Raw genomic sequence first — 25,258 nt, forward strand, 5'->3', positions numbered from 1 at the left:
CTTCTAATAAAATAATATGAAGGATTTGGAAGTGGATTTAAAATACAATGACAGGGAAGTTAAGTAAACAATTATAACATCTTTAAAAATTATTGATAACACAATTATATGATACCATTATTGTCACAGTGTGCAAGTTCTGTATCTGCAAATGTATTATTGGTTTTCATATTTTTTTCACATTCCCAGGGTAATAACATAAACACATGTCAGAAAGAACATGCTATCAGATGCCAAAGTTGTCAGAAAAACTCTCTAGCGCCAACATATATCGCTCTAAGTAGTTTACTAAGTGTCTTGGATAATACTTGGGGAGTCAATCCTGCATGGTTGCATACTGTAGCTAAAGGTAGGCCAATATGACATGTGACTTCTTCAAATCTCTTGAATATAAAAGTTTCTGAAAATGCCACTCACCTTCAACATTGTACCTTGCGGACTTTCGGCGAATTTCATTTTTTTCTACTTTGGAGATGGCCGTTGAATAAATACCACACCCTAACCTCTCGGAGGTTAGGGTATGGACGCCAGTGGCGCAAACAGCAGCGACACCCGAGACGTAGTCATAGAACTCTACGGCTGCTGAACATCTGGCGCCACTCACGCCCACCATCTCGGCAGCCACGAATGTGGCCTTTCCGTGGTCGCCCGCCTCGCCTGCGGCAGCGGCGTTCCATTCACCGCCGCCACCTGACTCGTCCCCGGTGGATTCGGGGACACGTGGCCTGGCGACCCTCCGCCAAATCCTCCCTCTACCCTCCCTTGACTCTTGAACTTTGTTATAGTTGGGGGGGTTTTAGTTTTTCCAGGGGACATCTGGAATCTGTCCCTTAAGGGGGGGGTACTGTTATGATCCGCTGCCCGGATCATATTTTTGTTTTTGTTTTCAAGTCACTTGTGTTTTCAGCACCTCTTGAGTTTGTTTGTTTCTGTTGCCATGACGGCAGATTATAGTCACCTGCCTCTGGTTAGTGTTCCGGACGCGCACCTGTTGCCCGGGCACTAATCAGAGGGCTATTTAGTTTACGCGCTGGCCTCACTCGGTCTGTTGGTCTTGTTTGCTCCTACGCAACAAGTTACACTCTTGGTTTCTCTCATAGTCTGTATTTTTGATATTAGCATCTTTTGGCTACCCTCTTGTTTTCCGTGCCGTGGTGCACCGCGCAGCATTTTGTTCTGCAACTAGAATAAATCATTTATTCTCACCTGCAAGCCGCTTCCTGACATCCCTCTGCATCTTGAAAAGACGACCTCCGGCATCACAATGCCACGCAAGCGTAACAGAATAGCTAAACATGGAAAGAGGATATGCTAACCGCAAGCTAGAGCCCTTGAATGTAAACAACAAATTTGGGCAGCTAGCGCTATCGATAGAAACGAAACCAAGTTTAGTATCACCAATATTCATCAAGCACCAATCGTTATTTCTTTATTAATAAAAAAATATTTTGTCGTTTTTGTTCATGTTTATGTCCTCAGGAATTATGTCCCTCAAAACAGGATGACTCTGGGGGGAAAACGCAAAATATTTAAATCAGAGCCAATAGAAGGAAATAATGGTCAAATTTGATATTGTTACATCGCATTGTATTTGTTTGATTATTATTGTGATCAAAAAATTAAATCATTGAATGATCTTGAAAATCTGAACCATCGTGCTTACATACTGTACATTACCTTTTGCATTATTTTAATTTATATTATTACGTGTTGTTAACCTCAACTTTTATTTCTATTGTTTTATGTCATTGCCTGAAATAAATTAATTAATGAAAAAAATTGAATTAAATTAACTAAACAAAAAAATTATAATAAAAAAAATATCAAGCATCAGCATTGGTATGACCAATATGCCCGAAACTAATGTACAGTCTCAGACAACATAATAATACGCATTGATTACATTATAATAGAAGTGTGGATAGTACCTTGTTACAACAGAAAGTAATCAATAAATTAACAAGTAGATTAAGATAGTTTTGAGAAAATAAGTTAAGGTTGAAAGTTAAGTTAAAGTACCAGTGATTGTCACACACACACTAGGTGTGGTGAAATTTGTCCTCTGCATTTGACACACTCCCTTGTTCACCCCCTGGGAGGTGAGGGGAGCAGTGGGCAGCAGCGGTGGCTGCGCCCGATAATAATTTTTGGTGATTTAACCCCCAATTCCAACCCTTGATGCTGAGTGCCAAGCAGGTTAATGGGTCCCATTTTTATAGTCTTTGGTATGACTCGGCTGGGATTTGAACTCACGACCTACCGATCTCAGGGCGGACCACAAGGCCACTGAATAGATAATACAGCTAGTCATGATGCAATTTGTTACTGCATATGTCAGCAGCTAAATGACAGTATAATCCGTTTTGAAAAGGTTCTATTACATACTGTACTAAATAATATATTGCGATACAGATTTTAGGCCATATCGCACATCCCTACTGGTGACTAGTCCAGGCCATGGTGTACCCTCAGTGAGGATAGGCAGGATATATGGTAGAAAATAAATAAAGGAATGTACCTAATGGTATGGCTGAGGATGGGGTATAACGAGAACATACTTTGAAGCTCTAGTGTTGAAAAAAATTATTAGTAAAGCAAATTAACATTAACTACTGAATGTATAGTATCTGTTTGTACTTCAAGTCAAACCTTGTCATTACTCTTTTGATTGTTTCAGTGTGGATTACATAACCAGCATGTTTGTTGTAGTCTTTCCTGACACCTCCTAATCAACACTAATCAATACATTCCTCCAGCTATGTCTGGCTGCTATGTTGTAACGTGAAAGGCTCGCTCCCTACTTTCATCCAATAGCTATTTGTCATTTTCTTTTCCGTTTATCTCTACCACTCCTATTCGGACATGTTGAATTCGGCAGGTGCCGTCATTATTACCTGTCCTAGACACAATCATAACTGGACACAATCGGCTTTCACACTTTTTCCAGAGACGTCCCATTCTCAATGATCTACTTCCCGCTGTTCGCCAACCTGAACTCACTGGGCAGGGAAAAACACGGAAGCCCGGGTGAAGTGCAGGCCCGAGCGCCTTTCTGGCAGTCCTTTGTGGCAGGTTGCTCCGCAGGCTCAGTGGCAGCTGTGGCCGTCACACCGCTGGATGGTGAGTAAGGAAACAAGAGCGCCATTAGAAAAGCTGAACTGAATTGTAGCTGGGTCATCTTATTAGGGGTGTTAAATTTTTGTATTCACAACCACATTGCGATTTTCATTTATCCCGATTCTAAATCAATTCATAATTTTAGAGAATCGAGTAAAAAAAAAAAAATTATATATATATATATATATAGAATTTATTATGGGTCTACTGAAAATGTGACCAAATCTGCTGGGTCAAAAGTATACATACAGCAATGTTAATATTTGGTTACATGTCCCTTGGCAAGTTTCACTGCAATAAGGCGGTTTTGGTAGCCATCCACAAGCTTCTGGCAAGCTTCTGCTTGAATTTTTGACCACTCCTCTTGACAAAATTGGTGCAGTTCAGCGAAATTTGTTGGTTTTCTGACATGGACTTGTTTCTCTAGCATTGTCCACACGTTTAAGTCAGGACTTTGGGAAGGCCATTCTAAAACCTTAATTCTAGCCTGATTTAGCCATTCCTTTACCACTTTTGACTGTGTTTGGGGTCATTGTCCTGTTGGAACACCCAACTGCGCCCAAGACCCAACCTCTGGGCTGATGATTTTAGGTTGTCCTGAAGAATTTGGAGGTAAACCTCCTTTTTCATTGTCCCATTTACTCTCTGTAAAGCACCAGTTCCATTGGCAGCAAAACAGGCCCAGAGCATAATACTACCATCACCATGCTTGATGGTGGGGATGGTGTTCCTGGGATTAAAGACCTCACTTTTTCTCCTCCAAACTTATTGCTGGGTAATGTGGCCAAACAGCTCAAGTTTTGTTTCATGAACCTTAGGCTTAGGTCAGGCTGATACTAACCAAATATACTGCATAAGAAGGGTCTCATAAATAATTGACAAAAAATGACATACAATTATGTTGTGCTAAAATAAACTGTCGATAAAGTTAAAGTGCAAATGATAATACAGCTGTAGAACTTTAGTTATACTTTTTGCGCTTAAGAAACTTCTTAATGATTTTAGCTCCAGACTTATTTTATTTGTTTGATATTGTCATTACCATTACTGCCACAACAAGGTTATTCCAACTGAGTACCACTGCGGCCCATACGGACTACAGCTGAGAAACAGATATTTTTTGGAAGCCCTCTAAGGGGCGCTAGTGGCCCACACTGCTCTCGACACTTTTTAGTCACTTTTATACTCTTTTTCTAATACAGGGGTGTCAAAGTCAAGGCCCGCGGGGCGGATCTGGAATGAATTATCTATGGCCCCTGGGATGATGTTTAATTAGTATTAGAACCGGCCTGCAGGCCACAGCTGCCTGCTGCTGCTTTGCATGCACCAATACTCCATCAGTGTTGGCGCTAGGAATTTTCAAAATGGGTTACCAGGGACCCCATCCAGTCATAAAAATGGGGTCCCACAGTAAATTTTTGGGGTCCCACTTTTTTGTGACTGTTTTGAAAACTAATGATAAATGTATGCATACCTCACATTCTATGTTGTGTTTTGAAAAAAGGTTGTCATAAACGTTACCTAATTCATTTTAAAAAATACTACAAAAGAAAATACATTTTTATGCATAGGTAAATGTATTCAGTTATAAACATTCATTCACTTTCTTCTTTCCTTCAGGGATCTAAACTTTACCACTGCCGGTATTTTTTTCTATATTTTTATTGTAATATTTTCAGAAGGACTTCGTTCTATTTTTGGCCAAAATCAGACGAAGAAAACAATCTGAAGTTGTCTTTATTTTTTAGTTTTAATGCCATGATTTTAATAGTCCGGCCCACGTGTGCACAGATTTTACTCCATGCGGCCCCTGAGCTAAAATTAGTATGACACCCCTGTTTTAATGCTGCCTGGGGTTGAGCCAATCAGTTGGCACGATACTGAATAGCGTGCTCTGATTGGTTTGGTCTCCTCAAGTGACCAATAATACTGTATTGTTGATATTTCTATTATACACTACATTGCCAAAAGTATTTGGCCACCCATCCAAATGATCAGAATCAGGTGTCCTACTCACTTGGCCCGGCCACAGGTGTATAAAATCAAGCATTTAGGCATGGAGACTGTTTCTACAAACATTTGTGAAAGAATGGGCCGCTCTCAGGAGCTCAGTGATTTCCAGCGTGGAATTGTCATGGGATGCCACCTGTGCAACAAACCCAGTCGTGAAATTTCCTCGCTCCTAAATATTCCAAAGTCAAATGTTGGCTTTATTATAAGAGAATGGAAGAGTTTGGGAACAACAGCAACTCAGCCACCAAGTGGTAGGCCACGTAAACTGACAGAGAGGGGTCAACGAATGCTAAAGCGCATAGTGCAACGAGGTCACCAACTCTCTGCACAGTCAGTTGCTACAGAGCTCCAAACTTCATGTGACCTTCCAATTAGCCCACGTACAGTACGCTGAGAGCTTCAAGGAATGGGTTTCCATGGCTGAGCAGCTGCATCTAAGGCACACATCACCAAGTCCAATGTAAAGCGTGGGATGCAGTGGTGTAAAGCACGTCGCCAATGGACTCTAGAGCAGTGGAGATCCATTCTCTGGAGTGATGAATCACGCTTTTCCATCTGGCAATCTAAAGGATGAGTCTGGGTTTGGAGGTTGCCAGGAGAACTGTACATTTCGAACTGCATTGTGCCGAGTGTGGAATTTGGTGGAGAAGGAATTTTGGTGTGAGGTTGTTTTTCAGGAGTTAGGCTTGGCCCCTTAGTTCCAGTGAAAGGAACTTTGAATGCTCCAAGATACCAAACATTTTTGGACAATTTCATGCTCCCAACCTTGTGGGAACTGTTTGGAGTGGGCCCCTTCCTCTTCCAACATGACTGTGCACCAGTGCACAAAGCAAGGTCCATAAAGACATGGTGTGGATGAACTTGACTGGCCTGCACAGAGTCCTGACCTGAACCCGATAGAACACCTTTGGGATGAATTAGATCAGAGACTGAGAGCCAGGCCTTCTCGACCAACATCACTGTGTGACCTCACCAATGCGCTTTTGGAAGAATGGTCAAAAATTCCTATAAACACACTCTGCAACCTTGTGGACAGCCTTCCCAGAAGAGTTGAAGCTGTAATAGCTGCAAAAGGTGGACCCACATCATATTGAACCCTATGGGTTAGGAATGGGATGGCACTTCAAGTTCATATGTGAGTCAAGGAAGGTGGCCGAATACTTTTGGCAATATAGTGTATTTGGCTATTATATGCTTGAAAAAGATTAATTTACAACTAAAAATATACAAAAATTTGGTAAAACCTCAATATTTGAAGCTTGCGAGTTACCACTGCAGTGTTATAAAGCAAATACTCTACACACTGTAACCCTAATATCTTGGTCTCTCACCAACTTCGACGGCTGTGGGTTAAAGGCGGGTTACAGTTGACTTGTTTCGAAGATAATTTTGTTGTCCTCCTTGCAAAAGTACCACAAAGGCAGGAAATGCTGGACTGCACACACACAACAAAACAACTTTTCTCATCTCCCGCTCTTTTTTTTCTAGCTCCTCCCCCGTCCGTTCCCTATTCGGGCCCACGGAAACAACAGATAGGAACGAAATGCGGGACCGCATAAAATAAAATAAATTACAATACAACAAATGTGTTACTTGAACATAACAGTAACGTGACTCAATAATGTGCAAATAAGAATTCCTGCCTAACGAATTACTTTCCATACATAAATAACATACTGTTGCGTCCAGAAGAAGTGCACACAAAGTCTCACGCTCTTTTTAAACTTTTATTGAGCAACCTATGCAAACACAGCTCAACTTATCTCATTCCTTCCACAAACCGACTATCCTCGTCCCTCATTTCCGCAACAACGAACGCTTCCTCCCTCTTCGCCAATCACCTTACAGGCGTGGTACGTTCATGGCCATGGGAACTCTGATTATCACTCACTCAGGAACACAACATCAACTCAACAAAAAGCGCCGATTCACCCACGTAAGATTGACGACACCTTTCATTCTTTTACATAATTTTTGATCATGCTAATAATTTAGTGGCGTGTTTGGTACGTAACGTTTCGCATAATAAAAGAGTCACAAATCAAATAGTCTAATTGGCAAGCCATCACATTGTAAAGTTAATGATTATTTGCAAAAACAAAAAAAAGCTTATCAGTTTGAACATCAAATATGTTGTCTTTGTAGCATATTCAACTGAATATGGGTTGAAAATTATTTACAAATCATTGTATTCCGTTTATATTTACATCTAACACAATTTCCCAACTCATATGGAAACGGGGTTTGTACTTGACAAAGAAATAATGATACAAATATCTTGACTTTGAACTCACTGCCCACGAACGAATGAAGGACATACCTACTCAACAGCCGTGCATGTCACACTGAGGGTGGCAGTATGAACAATGCCAACACTGTCATAAACATGTGCCATATAGTGAAACCACACTGAACAACAACGGCAAACACATTTTGGAAGATTAGTTGCACCGCAACACAACATAAACACTACAGAACAAATTCCCAGAATTCCCTGCAGCACCAACTCTTCGCTACAATATAAACAATCAATCAATCAAAGTTTACTTATATAGCCCTAAATCACAAGTGTCTCAAAGGGCTGCACAAACCACAACGACATCCTCGGCTCAGATCCCACATCAGGGCAAGAAAAAACTCAACCCAATGGGATGACAATGAGAAACCTTGGAGGGGACCGCAGATGTGGGGACCCCCCTAAACAAACACCATTGGTGGATCTACACCTAACATCCACTGTAATTATTCCACATACAATAGCGTATCTAGTCGATACTACTATGATTTTTAACATCACAAAATATTCTTTCGTTTAAAAAAAATTTATATTACCAGGAAATATGTCCCTGGACACATGAAGACTTTGAATATGACCATTGTATGATCCTGTAACTACTTGGTATCTGATTGATACCCAAATTTGTGGTATCATCCAAAACTAATGCAAAGTATCAAACAACAGAAGAATCAGTGATTATTACATTTTAACAGAAGTGTAGATAGAACACGTTGAAACAGAAGATAAGCACATATTAACAGTGAATGAACAAGTAGATTAAGAATTCATTTTCTACCACTTGTCCCTCATAATGTTGACAAAATAATAGAATGGAAAATGACAAAATACAGGACTGTCTCAGAAAATTAGAATATTGTGATAAAGTTCTTTATTTTCTGTAATGCAATTAAAAAAACAAAAATGTCATACATTCTGGATTCATTACACATCAACTGAAATATTGCAAGCCTTTTGTCGTTTTAATATTGCTGATTATGGCATACAGCTTAAGAAAACTCAAAAATCCTATCTCAAAAAATTAGAATATTACCTCAGACCAAGTAATAAAAACAGATTTATAACAGCAAAACAAAATCAAACATTTGAAAATGTCAATTAATGCACTCAGTACTTGGTTGGGAATCCTTTTGTACGGATTACTGCATCAATGTGGCGTGGCATGGAGGCAATCAGCCTGTGGCATTGCTGAGGTGTTATGGATGCCCAGGATGCTTCAATAGCGGTTTTTAGCTCATTTGCATCATTGGGTCTGCTGTCTTTCAGCTTCTTCTTCACAATACCCCACAAATTCTCTATGAGGTTCAGGTCAGGGGAGTTGGCAGGCCAATCGAGGACAGTAATGCCATGGTCAGTACACCAGTTACTGGTGGTTTTGGCACTGCTGGATCATGCTGGAAAATGAAATCATCATCTCCATAGAGCTTTTCAACAGATGGAAGCATGTAGTGCTCTAAAATCTCTTGGTACACAGCTGCATTGACTCTGGACTTGATGAAACACAGTGGACCAACACCAGCAGCTGACATGGCTCCCCAAACCATTGCTGACTGTGGGAACTTCACACTGGATTTCAAGCAACTTGGATTTTGCTCCTCTCCAGCCTTCCTCCAGACTCTAGCGCTTTGACTTCCAAATGAAATACACAACTTGCTTTCGTCTGAAAACAGGACTCTGGACCACTCTGCAACTGTCCAGTGTTTCTTTTCCATAGCCCAAGTCAGACGCTTCTTCCGTTGTCTTGAGTTCAGGAGTGGCTTGACCATGGGAATACAGCTACATGCTTCCATCTGTTGAAAATCTCTATGGAGATGATGATTTCATTTTCCAGCATGATCCAGCAGTGCCAAAACCACCAGTAACTGGTGTACTGACCATGGCATTACTGTCCTCGATTGGCCTGCCAACTCCCCTGACCTGAACCCCATAGAGAATTTGTGGGGTATTGTGAAGAAGAAGCTGAAAGACACCAGACCCAATAATGCAAATGAGCTAAAAACCGCTATTGAAGCATCCTGGGCATCCATAACACCTCAGCAATGCCACAGGCTGATTGCCTCCATGCCACGCCACATTGATGCAGTAATCCGTGCAAAAGGATTCCCAACCAAGTACTGAGTGCATTAATTGACATTTTCAAATGTTTGATTTTGTTTTGCTGTTATAAATCTTTTTTTTTTTACTTGGTCTGAGGAAATATTTAAATTTTTTGAGATAGGATTTTTGAGTTTTCTTAAGCTGTATGCCATAATCAGCAATATTAAAATAATAAAAGGCTTGCAATATTTCAGTTGATGTGTAATGAATCCAGAATGTATGACTTTAAAACATTTTTTTTATTGCATTACAGAAAATAAAGAACTTTATCACAATATTCTAATTTTCTGAGACAGTCCTGTATGTTACTGCATATGTCAGCAGACTAATTAGGAGCCTTTGTTTGTTTACTTACTACTAAAAGAAAAGTTGTCGTGTATGTTCACTATTTTATTTAAAGACAACATTGCAATAAGAAACATGTTTAATGTACCGTTAAGATTTTTGTTAAAATAAAGCCAATAATGACATTTTGGTGGTCCCTTTCTTTAGAAAAGTACCGAAAAGTACCAAAATACTTTTGGCACCGGTACCAAAATATTGGTATCAGGACAACCCTAATACACACACACCGAGCACCCACTGGCATAAATGTAGATCGGCGCCTATGAACCCAACCACTCACTCAGGAACACAACATCAACCCAGCAGGTCGTTACAATGCCAAATGTAATGTTACCACACCATTACTGTATGTATGAAGTGATTTCTTTGATGGAAAAGCCTTTAGTAACAAAATGTCTTTCCCACCCGTAGTCATAAAAACACGCCTGCAAACACTGCAAAAAGGTGAAGGGGAGGACAGCTACAGAGGAATCATTGACTGCACACGGTAAATATTTCAGAATAAAACACTGTTATTTGTCTAATTGCAATATATTTGAGCTGTGATTGCGTGTCCTTCTGTAGGCGCATCATGAGGCGAGAGGGGCCGTCGGCGTTCCTAAAAGGTGCGGCGTGTCGTGCGCTGGTCATCGCCCCGCTTTTTGGCATCGCACAGGGCGTCTACTTTCTCGGAGTCGGGGAGACGCTGCTCGGCTTGCTGGGATAGCAAAACTTGCCGTGTTGTTATCATTTTGCTGCCTCAATCAGCAGATCCATGAACACAAAGAGGGTGAGAAGAAGAAGGTGTCCTTGTGGGGACCCTGCAGGCAACAGGGTGGCAATGGTTTAACAGGGTCCTCTGTGTGGGCTTCATGTCCTTAAAACCAGCCTCCTTGCTGCAATGGGAGCTGGTTCTTCAACCCCCCAAAAAAGATAATCTGGTCTTGTTAAGGAAAAGGTGTTCAGGCTGCTAGCTAAAACTCCTCATGATTAAATGACAATCTTGCATAATATTCATTCATCACTTATTGAATGTACAGTGCCTTGCAAAAGTATTAACCTCCTTTGGCCTTTTAGCTATTTTGTTACATTTCAACCTGTTTTTATCAGAATATTATGTGATGGATCCGTACAAAATAGTCTAAACCGGGGGCGCCCAAACTGTTTCCCATCCAAGGACCAAAGTGAAAAAGTGTTAATGGCATGTGACCTAGCCTAAATGTAAATAATGAAGTTCATTTAATTATTTAATTAGTGCAAATAACATAGATGGATTAATAACTTGTATTTGGAGGCCACAGCTCACACCTCCTGGTATTTTTTACACACTTTATTTGTATCAAACATTTTTTATCCTAGTTCACGAAAACTTGAATTTAGTTTGAATAATGTTTTGGACGACGATTTCATTGGGAAAAATTTGGTTAAGTACAGTATTTTTCGGACCATTATGTTAAGAACTGGTCAAGGGGGTGACCCCGGGATGCAGAGACGGGAGGCAAGTTTGAATAACAAAAATGAATACATTTAATAAGTCCAAAAAGTGTAACAAAAAGCGATGGGGCAGAAATGCACACCATGAATACTAACTAAAACAGGTTCCTCAGTGGTCGACAGGGGGGAAAAACCAGGGCGCACTCAGCACAGCATAATGTCCTTGCTGCCTCAAGGAGGCTGGGAAACAAACACAACAAAGTTAGAAATAACAGGACTAAGGAAAAATAACGTACCCGGACTGACGAGGCGAAGTAGGCGCATGCACGTGGGAGGTGCAGGATAAAATAACCGGCAAGACCCAGCTGTGGGTGACGAGCTTAAATACTCCTCTGAAGAAATAGGTTGCAGGTGTGCCTTAGTGTCCGCCCCTTGCTGGAGACTAATGAGCTGAGGAAACACATCACAATAAAAGAGAACGCAGAGAACTAAAAACACAACACATAAGCCGCTATTTGTTGACCCCCGTCGGCTTATAAAACGATGCGGCTAAATTATGGCTTTTTTCTTCGCTACCGGTCATGTTTTGTATTCAACAAATTGTTTTCATAAAACACTCGACAGACACACTGAAAAGGTGTGTTGATGTTTGTGCTACGGCGCCGTCTTTTGGACGACTACGCTCACTGCAGGTGCTGCTGGTTGAAAATGTATTTCCTGTTCCGTTCTTTGAACCGAAAGTCTTTTAGGTTTCATTAACTATTCGTCGATAGCGTTTCTGCTCGAAAGGATTCTTCATTCATCACTCCAAGCAACGTTTGTAAGATTTACAATACAACAAAAACATTTCATACTTACTAAACCGTCCCATGTGTGATTAGTGTTTTCAAGCATATTTGTATGCGCTATCAGAATGTAATCAAGCTGGCGTCGTTTGCATTAGCAAATATGCTAACACGCTTACAAGTGTGTGTATTAGTATTATTAACTTACAATGGCATTTTTTTGGTATTGTTTCAGTTTCGTAAATTCGCCAAAACGCTACCGTGGAGTTATTGGGTCCGTTTGACTTCTGTTTTGTTTCATTAGCCGTTTTACTGCCGTGTGACAGGCACCGTTTAGAAACAATTAAGGTATGTAAAACATTTAAAAAATATTTTGTACCGGTATTTATCTGCAGTTTATAGTCCAGTGAGGCTAATATACTGTATGTAAACATATTAATTTGTTGTAAAATATGGTGGGTGTGGCTTAAATGGCAGCGCTGTAAAATATGGTGGGTGTGGCTTAAATGGCAGCGCGATCAATAGCCTTGAAATTACGGTCATGTTTCCTTTCAAAATCGCAAATTTCGAACATAAATTTGCAAACCTTGCCTCCACTCCCCCTAGGGATCAAACCCAGTATGTCTGCCCTGCAACGAGGTGAAGGGAAATTTGCTATTATATTCTCATCACTGATGTAGCAGGAATGAGCTTGGAATAAGTCTGTTTCAAATATATGAATTGATTGATTGATTGAAACTTTTATTAGTAGATTGCACAGTACAGTACATATTCCGTATAATTGACCACTAAATGGTAACACCCGAATAAGTTTTTCAACTTGTTTAAGTCGGGGTCCACTTAAATCGATTCATGGTACAGATATATACTATCATCATACAGTCATCACACAAGATAATCATCAGAGTATATACATTGAATTGAAGCACCCTGTAATTAAATAATTGCGATTTTACATGCGTCTAACGCAAAATGGGGTCCCCTACGGATTGAGGGGCCCTACGAAATGTGTGATTTGCGTATAAACAGGGGCGGCCCTGGTTAGATTGCAAATAGTCAGCCAACAGTAAATGAAAGAGGTCAGTGTAAACATGTATTACATTTTGAACGCCACAAAGCCCCACTTTGGACACCCCTAATCTAAACAAGCCATTTTCATTCCAGTTTGTGAGGCAACAAAACACAAGTTAATACTTCTGCCAGGCACTGTATTTACGCCTGCCCTGTTATGCATTCCTCCCACTCCATCCGTGTGCTCTGAGTTGTAATCTTGGATTCCCTGCCTGGATTGGGAAGTGCGGCCTGTCAGTAGGTTGTTTGCTAATCTGATGATAATGATTTAATCCCTGCATTAGCGTAAAACACACACACACACACGCAGCTCACTTCCGACATACTGTAAACCTTGACTTCCTCTTCTTCAAAGCTTGGGAGCTAAATAAATTGGACCAAACCCTGACTAAGTATGAAAATGTACGAAAGCCTTATCATTGTTGTAAATGGAAAACAAACTAAGAGCTGTTTTGAGTATTATTTTGGAGTACCATTTGAAAAAAAAACACTAAAAGCATTTTTCTATACTGCAAATGCATTATTGTAGTTTATATAATTAGACTATTTCATTTTACCAATGTAGAAAAAAATGTTTGTTTACAACTTGTAAATAAAGATACACAAGTTTTCTGTCTCCCACTTATTTATTACTTTGGTTTTTGAATATGAAATACTTTGTAACAATAGTAAAGCTGCTCTTTGTTTGCTTCTGGACACGGTGAAGACATTTATGGCACACATGGTTTAAATTACATTCAAAGCATTCACCTGGGTGAAAACAACAACAACAAAAAAGTAAGGCACTCGGGTGTGTGAACTTGTTGTCGTACTAGGATTGTGCAACAAAGCTCCCCTTTAGGAAGAGTGTTCACCAAACATATTCCACCTGCGCGCACGCTGCTCCCTTCAAATCCACCGTTAATCTGTGAACTTGCGGTTGGGGTTGGCGCCAAACAAGGACACTCGGACTTCAGGCATCATCTGCACAGAGGATGAACAGCATCCATAGGACAAAGATTAAATAACAATATATAAGTGGAGAAGTTCAGATATTTACATACAGTATGTCCTATCTGCATTATTTGTGAACATACTAACCAGAGTATACATTGTCAATTTGTACCTATGTGTTGTGCAACATGCAGGGGCGCCGCTAGGGATTTTGGGCCCCATGAAAAGAATCTTTACAGGGCCCCCAACACAGTGTCATTATTTTTTCTGTATTATAATTTCATCATCATTAGGGGCCTCTTTGGGCCCCCTCCATCATGGGCCCCTAGAATCCATCTCCTTTACCCCCCCTTTTCGGCGCCCTTGGCAACATGTACAGTACTTACACATCAAGGCCAAAATTATAACCCTCAAAGAGTATACATTTTAATTCTGTACCAAGCATTAAAATAACTTTGTGGACTGTAGTGCCCTCTACAGGCCAACACAGGGAAATTCTGTTGGTTGACTTTTACAGTTGAGTTGAGTTTTGAGTTTATTTCGAACATGCAAGCATACAACATGATACATCACAATCTCCAGTTTCTCTTTTCAACATGTTCGAAAAGGAGTAGGAAGAAGCAGATCTTATGTAATCCTACCCCTTTTCTTTTACATAAAAGTTGCTAAAACTTTTGTTCACTTCCTGTTCTCAATTTATTCACAATATACTCCATAAGTAATCACAATAAAAATAAGTAAATAAATAATAATTGGTGAAGTAAGTTACATTTCATATGTTGAGATAAAGGTCCTATCCTTCAGTTCAGTTCAGTTCAGTTCATCCATCCATTTTCTACCGCTTGTCCCGCACACACTAGGGCCAATTTAGTGTTGCCAATCAGTTTAAGTTTATTTCGAACACGATACAATGTAATGCATCACATATTTATTTATTTATATTTCATTACAGCACGTCCGAAAAGGAGTAGGAAGAAGAAGAGCTTATTTAATCCTACCCATTTTCATACCATAGCAATTTTATCCCATTTCCTTGTTCTCTGTAACATAACAGTGAATAAATAAATAATATACCATAGGGAAGTAAACAATATTAAATGCATAAATAATCTTTATCTAAAAAAAAATTATAATAAAAAAAAGGTTCAAGATGTTCATCATAATTCTTGTTCTGTGTACTTTGTGAACACTTGTAGTTTGAACAGTCTCTTAAACTGAATCATATTGGTGCTTTGTTTGATTTATTTGGTTAATCCATTCCATAATTTAATTCCACATACAGATATGTTAAAGGTTTTAAGTGTTGTACGAGCATCCATCCATCCATCCATCCATCCATTTTCTACCGCTTATACAAATGTCTTAAATTTGATTTTCCTCTAAGGTTATATTTCTCCTCTTTTGTTGAGAAGAATTGTTGTACATTCTTGGGTAGCAGGTTATAGTTTGCTTTGTACATCATTTTAGCTGTTTGCAAATGCACCAAATCATAAAATTTCAAAATTTGTGATTCAATAAATAACATTCATCATTTTTTTAAATTTTTTTTTTCAGTGTACATGAATGAAGGTGTGTGTTGCTGAACCCGACTTGGACATTATCTGGACTGGACCTGGTTTAAAAAAAAAAACCTTTAAACGAAGCTAATTTAATTTACAACCAGGTCTGGTGAAGATAAGGTCCTTTTTTTTATTTTTTATTTTTTTCTTCTTCTTTTTTTTTTAGATAAGATAAATAACGGCCACCGCTGCTGCCCACTGCTCCCCTCACCTCCCAGGGGGTGATCAAGGGTGATGGGTCAAATGCAGAGAATATACTCGCCACACCTAGTGTGTGTGTGACAATCATTGGTACTTTAACTTTAACTTTAAATCTTTTCTTGGATAAAAAAGAAAGTAAAACAATATAAAAATAATTACATTAAAAAAAAAGAAAAAATAGTAATTAAATGAAAATGTTAGTGGACCAGCAGCACAAACAATCAAGTGTGCTTCAGGGACTGTGTCCCTTGCAGAAGTGTTGTCCATGTTGTGGGAACCAGAATATTGGTAGCAGAAAGAAACAACCCCTTTTGTGTGAGTGGGTGTGTATGAGTGTGAATGGGGGAGGAAGGGTTTCTTTTTTGGGTTGATGCACTAGTTGAAAGTGTATCGTGTGTTTTTTTCTATGTTGATTTAATAAAAATAAAATAAAAAAAAAAAAAAAAACATTCATCCATCCATTTTCTACTGCTTGTCCCTTTCGGGGTCACTGGGGGTGCTGGAGCTTATCTCAGCTGCATTCGGGCGGAAGGCTGGGTAAACCCTGGACGAGTCGCCACCTCATCACAGGGCCAACACAGATCAATAAATAACATGCTCATTTCAATTTAATTGGATATTGGATCCCAGTAGGGTACTAGAGTAAATGTATTTTAATAAATATTGCATAAATATCAAGTTAAGTTAAAGATGATAAAAATGCTTACAAGATGCGGTTAATGGCCTACAAAGCCCTCCAAAACAACTTCATCACTCTCCATCAACGTTTTATATACACACTGCAAGTAAACATATAATGTAGTAAAAGACATGTTCATAACAATATGTAATATGTACAATATATACCATATTTTGATCATTCCAAGCAATAACGGAACTTCTTTTCTCGGCGCAATTATATCCGTTTCCATAGCATTGCACTTGCGACTTCCAGCAACAAATGTATGTTCCTACTTCCGGAAACAAATGCTTGTGTGTTCTAATCATGGTAGACTTAGTAACAGATAACAAAGATGACGACTATTTTTGGACAAATGAGGATTCTTATATTTTTGAAGCTGAATATACGGAGGATGAACTGCTGCTTGTAGAAGCGAACACGAAGGAGACGAAAGCCGAGAGAGTGATAATAACTACAAATGTGCGCTTCATTCACTAACTAACCGTGTTACGAAAAAGATCAGTTAGAATAATACATAATGTTGGATATAGAGTACATTCAAACCCTTAATTTATTGAAAATGATGAAATTCCACTATATAGTGAATTTGTAAACAGCTAAAATTATGCAAAAAGCAAACTACTACCTGCTACTCAAGAATGTACAGCAATTCAGAGAAAAATGTAAATTAAAACATGTGTATGCGTGTACAACACTTAAAAACTATTGTACATCAGTATGTGTAATTAAATTATGGAATGGATTAAGTCAGTGGTTCTTAACCTTGTTGGAGGTACCGAACCCCACCAGTTTCATATGCACATTCACCGAACCCTTCTTTAGTGAAAAATAAAATGTTTTTTTTTTCAAATTCAAGACAAAGTTACATGTTTTTTTTACTAGTGCACAAAATGAACCGTGCATGAACATCACCTTGTTCAAAGAACAAAACCAACACAGTGCATAAACTCACAACAAATTACACACTTGCAAATCAGATGGAAAATTAGAGGCAACATTGTTTGGGGGTATCCATAATACTTAGACTTAGACTTATTTTTTATTGTCATTCAAATTTTAACTTTACAGTACAGATACGCCGATAGGGAGAAGTTTTTATTTACATGATTGATTGATTGATTGAATGAAACGTTTATTAGTAGATTGCACGGCACAGTACATATTCCGTACAATTGACCACTAAATGGTAACACCCGAATAAGTTTTTCAACTTGTTTAATTAAGTCGGGGTCCACGTTAATCAATTCATGAGTCTGGTGTGTCTTGACCGCTGCGGCGAAGGCTCTGCCGAACCCCTGAGACCGACTCACCGAACCCCTAGGGTTCGATCGAACCCAGGTTAAGAACCACTGGATTAAGTTAAGTATTCTCTCAATATTACCTTTTTATTACAACATTAAATGTCCTTTACCTGATGCGCTAGAAGCTGTAGTCTGTTCTCTAAAGTGTTGGACACTTTTATCTTGCCGTTGTCATTATATAGCTCCACCCCTCCACAGCTGGGAAAACAAACACGTCAAAAAGATGAGAAATCCAGTCTAAGGAAGGGTAAAAAAGGTAACAAATAGTATTTTCTTACATGCTTGATGGTAGAAAATGGTTGGTGTCGATTTTAACGACTATGTGTTGTTTCACAGCCTCCTTGTAGATAGGGATGTTCTTATTCACTGCAGCCTGCCAGACAACCAACACTAGAAAGTTGAACTAATTCTACAAAATCAATGCATTGTTTTCCTAACCGTTCCTAGTTCAACCTCAACCTCACCTGAACCATCTCCACATCCTGTTGTCGACAGCGAATGGTAACTTTCTCTTCCAGCAGCTGGTAGAATCCCTGCAAAGTGTAAGAAAAGACGGGATACATTATGTGCAAAAGCGTTTGAGTTGTTCTATTGTCTATTGCATCCATCTATCCATCCATTTTCTACCGCTTATTCCCTTCGGGGTCGCGGGGGGCGCTGGAGCCTATCTCAGCTACAATCGGGCGGAAGGCGGGGTACACCCTGGACAAGTCGCCACCTCATCGCAGGGCCAACACAGATAGACAGACAACATTCACACTCACATTCACACACTAGGGCCAATTTAGTGTTGCCAATCAACCTATATTGCAGTGGTTCTCAAATGGGGGTACACGTACCCCTGGGGGTACTTGAAGGTATGCCAAGGGGTACGTGAGATTTTTTTTAAAATATTCTAAAAATAGCAACAATTCAAAAATCCTTTATAAATATTAATAAAAACCTATCTTTTTTTCCAAATAGTTCAAGAAAGACCACATATTTTGCACTGTTATACAATTTAACAAATCAGAAACTGATGACATAGTGCTGTATTTTACTTCTTTATCTCTTTTTTTCAACCAAAAATGCTTTGCTCTGATTAGGGGGTACCGGTACTTGAATTTAAAAAAAAAACACAGGGGGTACATCACTGAAAAAAGGTTGAGAACCACTGGTCTATTGTTATTAAGGTGAGGGATCACCCCCACTAGAGGGTGGTGTTTGCACCTAACAACTATTCACACTAGGGCTGCAACAACTAATCGATTAAATCGATTGAAATCGATTATAAAAATAGTTGTTGATTAATTTAGTCATCGATTTGTTGGATCTATGCTATGCGCATGCGCAGAGACAATTATTATTATTATTATTATTTTTTAATATTAACCTTTATTTATAAACTGCAACATGTACAAACAGCTGAGAAACAATAATCAAAATAAGTATAGTGCCAGTATGCTGTTTTTTCCCCCAATAAAATACTGGAAAGGATAGAAATGTAGTTTGTCTCTTTTATCCGATTATTAATCGATTAATCGACAGATTAATCGATTATCAAATTAATCGTTAGTTGTAGCCCTAATTCACACCTACAGACAATGTATCTTACCTTTCTGAAATGCAAAGTTTGATCAACTCGAGAGCCAGAATGGACGTATAAGATCAGACAACCCATTGGAATTTGTCTGCTGGCTTGGAAAACAACAATCCTTATCTACAATTCAGCTCCCTCAAATGGCCTTGGCGACTCCAGGCCTATAGACATGACAACACACACACTATGGACCATGGACTGCACATATACACACATACCCTCACTCTAACCCCATGGCTTTGCTACGCCTTAACTCCATAGGGGCGATGGACGGCTGGAGCAGCGCCAGAAGGGCCGCAGCTTTGCTACTGGAGCCCCACCGCCTCCTCCTGTTGCAAGTCTTGTGGTTTCTGTGTCGTAACATGTGTATGTTTGCTTATCGTGGCTATTGAGTTTTTTTTCCTGGCCCCAGACTGAGTTGGGTTGAGTTGTATCACTGAACAAAATGCGCCAATTGGTCGATATACCAGGGTTGACCGCAGTGAATAAAACTTTGGTAAATTCTAATATGCTTAGGGTCACTTTCAGAAGAATTTAAGAATGCTGGGGGCCAAATTCACTACGTTTCCATGCACTAAATTAGTCTGATTTCTCAAATAGTTCGTTTTTTTGTATTTTCACACCTTCGTGTAAAGTCCAAGTGTCCATGCACACTCTCAAATGAGACTATTGGTCATACGCGATGTGCCTACTGTACACTGGCGGGAAGCTTATTTCATTTTAGCGTGGATAACTCAATTAATTTTACGGTCGACCTATGACGTCACACTAGGATTTGCAAATCCTTACAACTTGTTTTAAGTGATGTCCGCTGTAATATTGGCACAGATTACAAATATTACGTCTCTAATGGCTATGCTGATGTTGAATGGCAGACAGCATCAAGAAATGATCTTGAATTGCGCTACGAACATGACGCTAATACCAAGAATGTATCGGGTCGGATGCAAAGAAAGGCGACGGAAGAGTTTTTTTCGAAATAATTTTTGGACGAAAATTATGGAAACAAAACTTTTGAATGTCTCAAAGTTTAATCATAAGGCTGTGTGGATTGATGGAAGGAGTTTTAAATCCGAAGGAAAATACCATATACGCCCTGACTGATATCCAGAGGAAGGTTGCTATTGTTCTGGACTATCTTGCGGAAAGTTAATCAGATGGCTTGCACAGTTTGTGTACGCTTTATTATTTACCATTAATATACCTGCTCCATTATCTTTCGTCTCATTCATATTTTGTTCGGGAGTCCGAATTAAGCCGGCATTTTACATTTCCTTAGCTACTTTCTTAAATAAATCTCCATTTCTTTTTTTCTACCATCCATGCACTTGAAAATGTTGTCTTCTTTTAATTTGTGAAGCAAATAAAGTCTCCTCTTCATTACAATTGTTGCTACGTTTTTATTGAACGGTATCTGCTTACAGGTTGTATCCCACGCTTTGAGACTGGCGCATGCGCGATACAAATAATCTTTTCCGGTGGTTGAGAGAGCTTAAATGCACTTTGATGCGCAACTTAATGAATTACTGTGGTCAATGTGTGTCGCCAAGAAACCAACCTTCTTCAACTTAAAGACAGCACCCTGAAATGCGGGTGTCAGGGACAGACACGGAAGGAGATTTTTACAACAATGTTCCAAAGCTTAGTGATATATCACATATATCAGATTGTAGGTGTTTTGTTTTTTTACCCTTCGCGTTTATATTTCGCGGAGTTTGTTGCATTTTTGTTGCGTTTCACTTGATTGTAAATTATGTCGATCGGGAGGGGGTGTGACGTTCATATTTTGTCAATATTCAGCGTTTTATCGTTCTTAGAAAAATGTAAATTCCATTCTGTTTTTGAAGGCGGTCTGTCATAACGTTTTTAGCATTCAATGAGACATTTTTGTGAGGTTTTGTATTAGTGTTCCTAAAATAGATATTCCGGCCCGCAGACATTACTTTTTTCTCTAAAATTGGCCCCTCGAGTCAAAATAATAGCCCAGGCCTGACCTAACCTTGTCATGATCTGTGGTCTAGATCATGTTTTGTTTAGTTAAGTTCTGTTAGTTTTGGACTCCATAGTTCCTGTTTTTTGTGCACCCTTGTTTGTTTTAGTTTTCATGTCTACTCATTAGTTTCACCTGCCTCATTTGTTTGGATCACACCTGTCGCTAATCATGATATTATTATTTAAGCCTGTCTTTGTCAGTTAGTCGGCCTGGCGACATTGTTCGTTTCATAGTTCTTGATGATAGTTTCATGCTTGTGTTCATTTCATGCTCTGCTCATATCATAGTTCATGCTGCTCTTTTCAAGCCACAGTAAGTGTTGTTTGTTTTATGTTCAAAGTTTACGTTAAAGTGGAACATTATCACCAGACCTATGTAAGCGTCAATATATACCTTGATGTTGCAGAAAAAAGACCATATATTTTTTTAACCGATTTCCGAACTCTAAATGGGTGAATTTTGGCGAATTAAACGCCTTTCTATTATTTGCTCTCGGAGCGACGTGACGTCACATCGGGAAGCAATCCGCCATTTTCTCAAACACATTACAAACACTGAGTCAAATCAGCTCTGTTATTTTCCATTTTTTCGACTGTTTTCCGTACCTTGGAGACATCATGCCTCGTCGGTGTGTTGTCGGAGGGTGTAACAACACGAACAGGGACGGATTCAAGTTGCACCAGTCCATGACAGACAATTAACAATAAATTGGTGTTTTTCATACCTACCATAGTTCTTTTTTATTTTTTTCAATTGATCAAACCTTTTCTAACATTTCACAATACATAATCATAAAAGTATGTATGATTGGTGCTCATATCAGGCTTCAATATTAGTGTAGTATCGGAAGTGAAAAAGTTAAATTGTGACAGCCCGAGTATAAAGTGCTACTTTGTGTGTTTTTTAGCCATTTTTACAGCATTTTTCAAATTTTGCTAACTTAATATTAGCCCAAAGAAAGCAACAAACAAGCGATGTGTGGTTTGAAATATTCAGGAAGTGTCCACAGCGCTGTCGACACTGCCTCCGTTCTCCCTGTCAAGTCAAGTCGACTTCATTTATATAGCACGTTTACAACAACTTTTAAATTGAACCAAAGTGCTTTACAGGTTAAAAAAGCACTGAGCAAAAAACAAAACAAAACAAAAAACAAACAAAGAACATAAACAATGAATGAGCTGAACAAGATAGTGCAGAAGCAATACGGTAAAAAGGGTCGAATAAAAAGTAAAAATTTGTTAAATAGAAATAATAATAATAATAAAAGTACCATAGCACACAAATAAAGATTAACCAACAATATAAAGTGGATTGATTTTTTTTATTTTTATCCCTAATCGTTGTAGCAACCTGGCTTTTAAAGTTAAAACATTTTGTGAATGCACCACAGGGCTAGTGACAGTGTGTTTGTGTCTGCATTGCGGCCGCATATAAGGACAGTTCAGCTGGTTGTTGTTTTGGCTTTGTTAAGAATAGAAAGTTGATCCATTTCCCCCTTGTTATGTTTGTTTGATATAAAGTACTGTACAGCGCTTTATATCGTGTATAAAACTTTTACTGAAATATGGATTCCTGTCTAGGCTGGAACCCATTATTCATGTTTACATTGTTTCTTATAGAGAAATGTGCTTCACTATACACACTTTTATATTTACGAACCCTGTTCAAGAACCAATTAAGTTCGTAAATTAAAGTTCAACTGTATCAGGTACAAACCAGATAGATTACATAATCAGTTGGAATTGTACCTGCAACAGCAGCCCCTCCAGCAGTGTGGAGTACCTGGCAGGGTCCTGGGCAATCTCTGCAAGTCTTTGCCGGGATTCGATCAACAAATCCTGAGAGGGGTAAAAGAAACAGATTTTATTTATTATTGATACATTCCAAAAATACATTTTGTGTGTGTAACGATGGGTAAATATTCATAAGACAAAGTCGCTCACGTTGATCATGTCATCACGGGCCTTTAGCACCTTCAGCCTTGCTTGGTTCATCAGGTGAGACATCTGGCTGTAACCACGGGAGGAACAGTCACAGAACAAATAAGACTTCCACAGAGGCACCATTGTCACAAATAAATGTGTGAATGACTATATTTTCCTCTTTGGGATATTAGAAATAAGATTTTGCACAGTCCCATATTCTGTGAACTTCTGAACGCTGTCAAAAATTCTACTTTTGATGAAGCATGACAGCAAAATGTTCTCTGAATATGTGCTTGCACTATTGTGTATGATTTGTTGGAGGAATAGGCCACCAATGCAAAATGTATTTTCCTTGGTTGACAAAGATATGTTGAGGAAGACTATTGTTCATGCACAAAGTCGACTTGTATACACCGAAACAGAAAAGAAGAAACATTTTTAACAGATTTGTGGGTTCAGTTTTTTTTTTGTTTGGGGGGTATTGTATTCGTAGCCACTTCTTGCTCTGTCGCTGATAAGAATACAATGGCAAATTTCCCAAAACACCCTCAGTGTCTCACATAGTGCGCAGCATTAGTGCTGGTCTTGGAAGGCAGTTGTGGGTTTGATCCCTGGTCAGTGTTGTTACAGGAAGGTTTTTTTTTAATCAAGGTCACACCTCTTTGTTGGCAAAACAGGCGCCACGATTAGGGACACACAATCTGTGAGGGCCCTATTTTCTGTGAAGAAGCCCATGTAAAATGTCAATTAATGAATGGCAGGGCACTTCATAGGAAATGTTATCGCAAACATATTCCTAGCCCCTTACCACTCTGTCATTAAGAAGAATATAATGGCAGATGTCTTCTACATACACACATATACATATATATATACACATACATATATATGTATACACATATATGTGTATATATATATTTTATATATATATACACAGTATATATATATATATATATATATATATATATATATATATATATATATATATATATATATGTGTGTGTGTGTGTATATATATATATACAGCTCCAACAATTCATGAAAAATCTTGAATATAAGTTGACATCCATCCAGCAGAGCAACATCTTCATGTTTATAAGGAAGATAAACATTGAACTGCCGGATCAATTTTGTGATTTTGGACTTGTTGGAGACTTTTTGATGACATGTGCTTCAATGCACTGACAAGCCATCAATACTGGATTGCCTGGAATCAGAAAGTATTCTGAAAGATCAACTGGATTCTAAAAGTACTTTTCCTCTCTAAAGAATGGCAACTAAGAAGTTGGCAGAAGAAATGGAAGAGGTGAAAAAGTCTCTGAATTTCATGTCAGAGGAACTGAGCAAAGTAGCAAAACAGCAAACGGGCCTTCTGGACTTAATTGATGAAATTAAGCAGCTGAAGGCAATAATCAAAGACAAAGACAAGAAGATTGAAGAGCTTGAAAGAAGAGTGGACGATCTAGAGCAGTACTCCAGGATGGATGACCTGGTGATTTCTGGGCTTGAGACAAGCCACCGCTCCTATGCTCGGATCACAGCAGGTGACAAGGAGGGAGAAGGTGCACCAAGAGGTGAACTGCACACGCTTGAGCAGCAAGTCATCAACTTCTTCAATAACAAAGGAATTCCTGTATGCAGTTCAAGTATAGCTGCATGCCACACCATTCCACTGAAACAAAACAACAGATCCAACATCATCATCCGTTTTGTGAGTAGAAAACATAAAATTGAAATGCTTAAGCTGGGAAAAAATTTGAAAGGCACTGGAGTGTATGTAAATGAGCACCTCACAAAGAGAAACGCAGAAATTGCAAGACAAGCCAGGATCTTGAAAAAGGGAAAGCGAATTCAGGATACATGGACAAGGAACTGTAAAGTAATGATCAGATTGAATGGTCCACCAGAACAAGCAAGGGTATTAGTGGTCAGAGACATGAAGGAACTT

At 39.0% G+C, this 25,258-nt stretch overlaps 2 protein-coding genes across 2 annotated transcripts in view; one reads left to right on the plus strand and one right to left on the minus strand.

The window, feature by feature from the left end:
• Positions 1–13,753, plus strand: part of slc25a18 (solute carrier family 25 member 18) — a 36,070-nt gene extending 22,317 nt beyond the window's left edge. The window contains exons 8-10 of the mRNA XM_061970192.2: positions 2,948–3,120; positions 10,280–10,355; positions 10,433–13,753. Of these exons, the coding sequence (XP_061826176.1) occupies positions 2,948–3,120; positions 10,280–10,355; positions 10,433–10,574 (391 nt within the window). The 3' untranslated portion in view covers positions 10,575–13,753. The remainder of the gene's footprint in view (positions 1–2,947; positions 3,121–10,279; positions 10,356–10,432) is intronic.
• The window catches only part of atp6v1e1a (ATPase H+ transporting V1 subunit E1a), a 20,339-nt gene continuing 8,815 nt past the window's right edge, over positions 13,735–25,258 (minus strand). The window contains exons 4-9 of the mRNA XM_061970193.2: positions 23,329–23,395; positions 23,134–23,223; positions 18,278–18,346; positions 18,092–18,186; positions 17,924–18,011; positions 13,735–14,100 (exon numbers count right to left, since the gene is read on the minus strand). Of these exons, the coding sequence (XP_061826177.1) occupies positions 14,038–14,100; positions 17,924–18,011; positions 18,092–18,186; positions 18,278–18,346; positions 23,134–23,223; positions 23,329–23,395 (472 nt within the window). The 3' untranslated portion in view covers positions 13,735–14,037. The remainder of the gene's footprint in view (positions 14,101–17,923; positions 18,012–18,091; positions 18,187–18,277; positions 18,347–23,133; positions 23,224–23,328; positions 23,396–25,258) is intronic.

The sequence above is a fragment of the Nerophis lumbriciformis genome, linkage group LG10, assembly GCF_033978685.3.
Source record: "Nerophis lumbriciformis linkage group LG10, RoL_Nlum_v2.1, whole genome shotgun sequence".
In the NCBI taxonomy this organism is placed as follows: Eukaryota; Metazoa; Chordata; class Actinopteri; order Syngnathiformes; family Syngnathidae; genus Nerophis; species Nerophis lumbriciformis.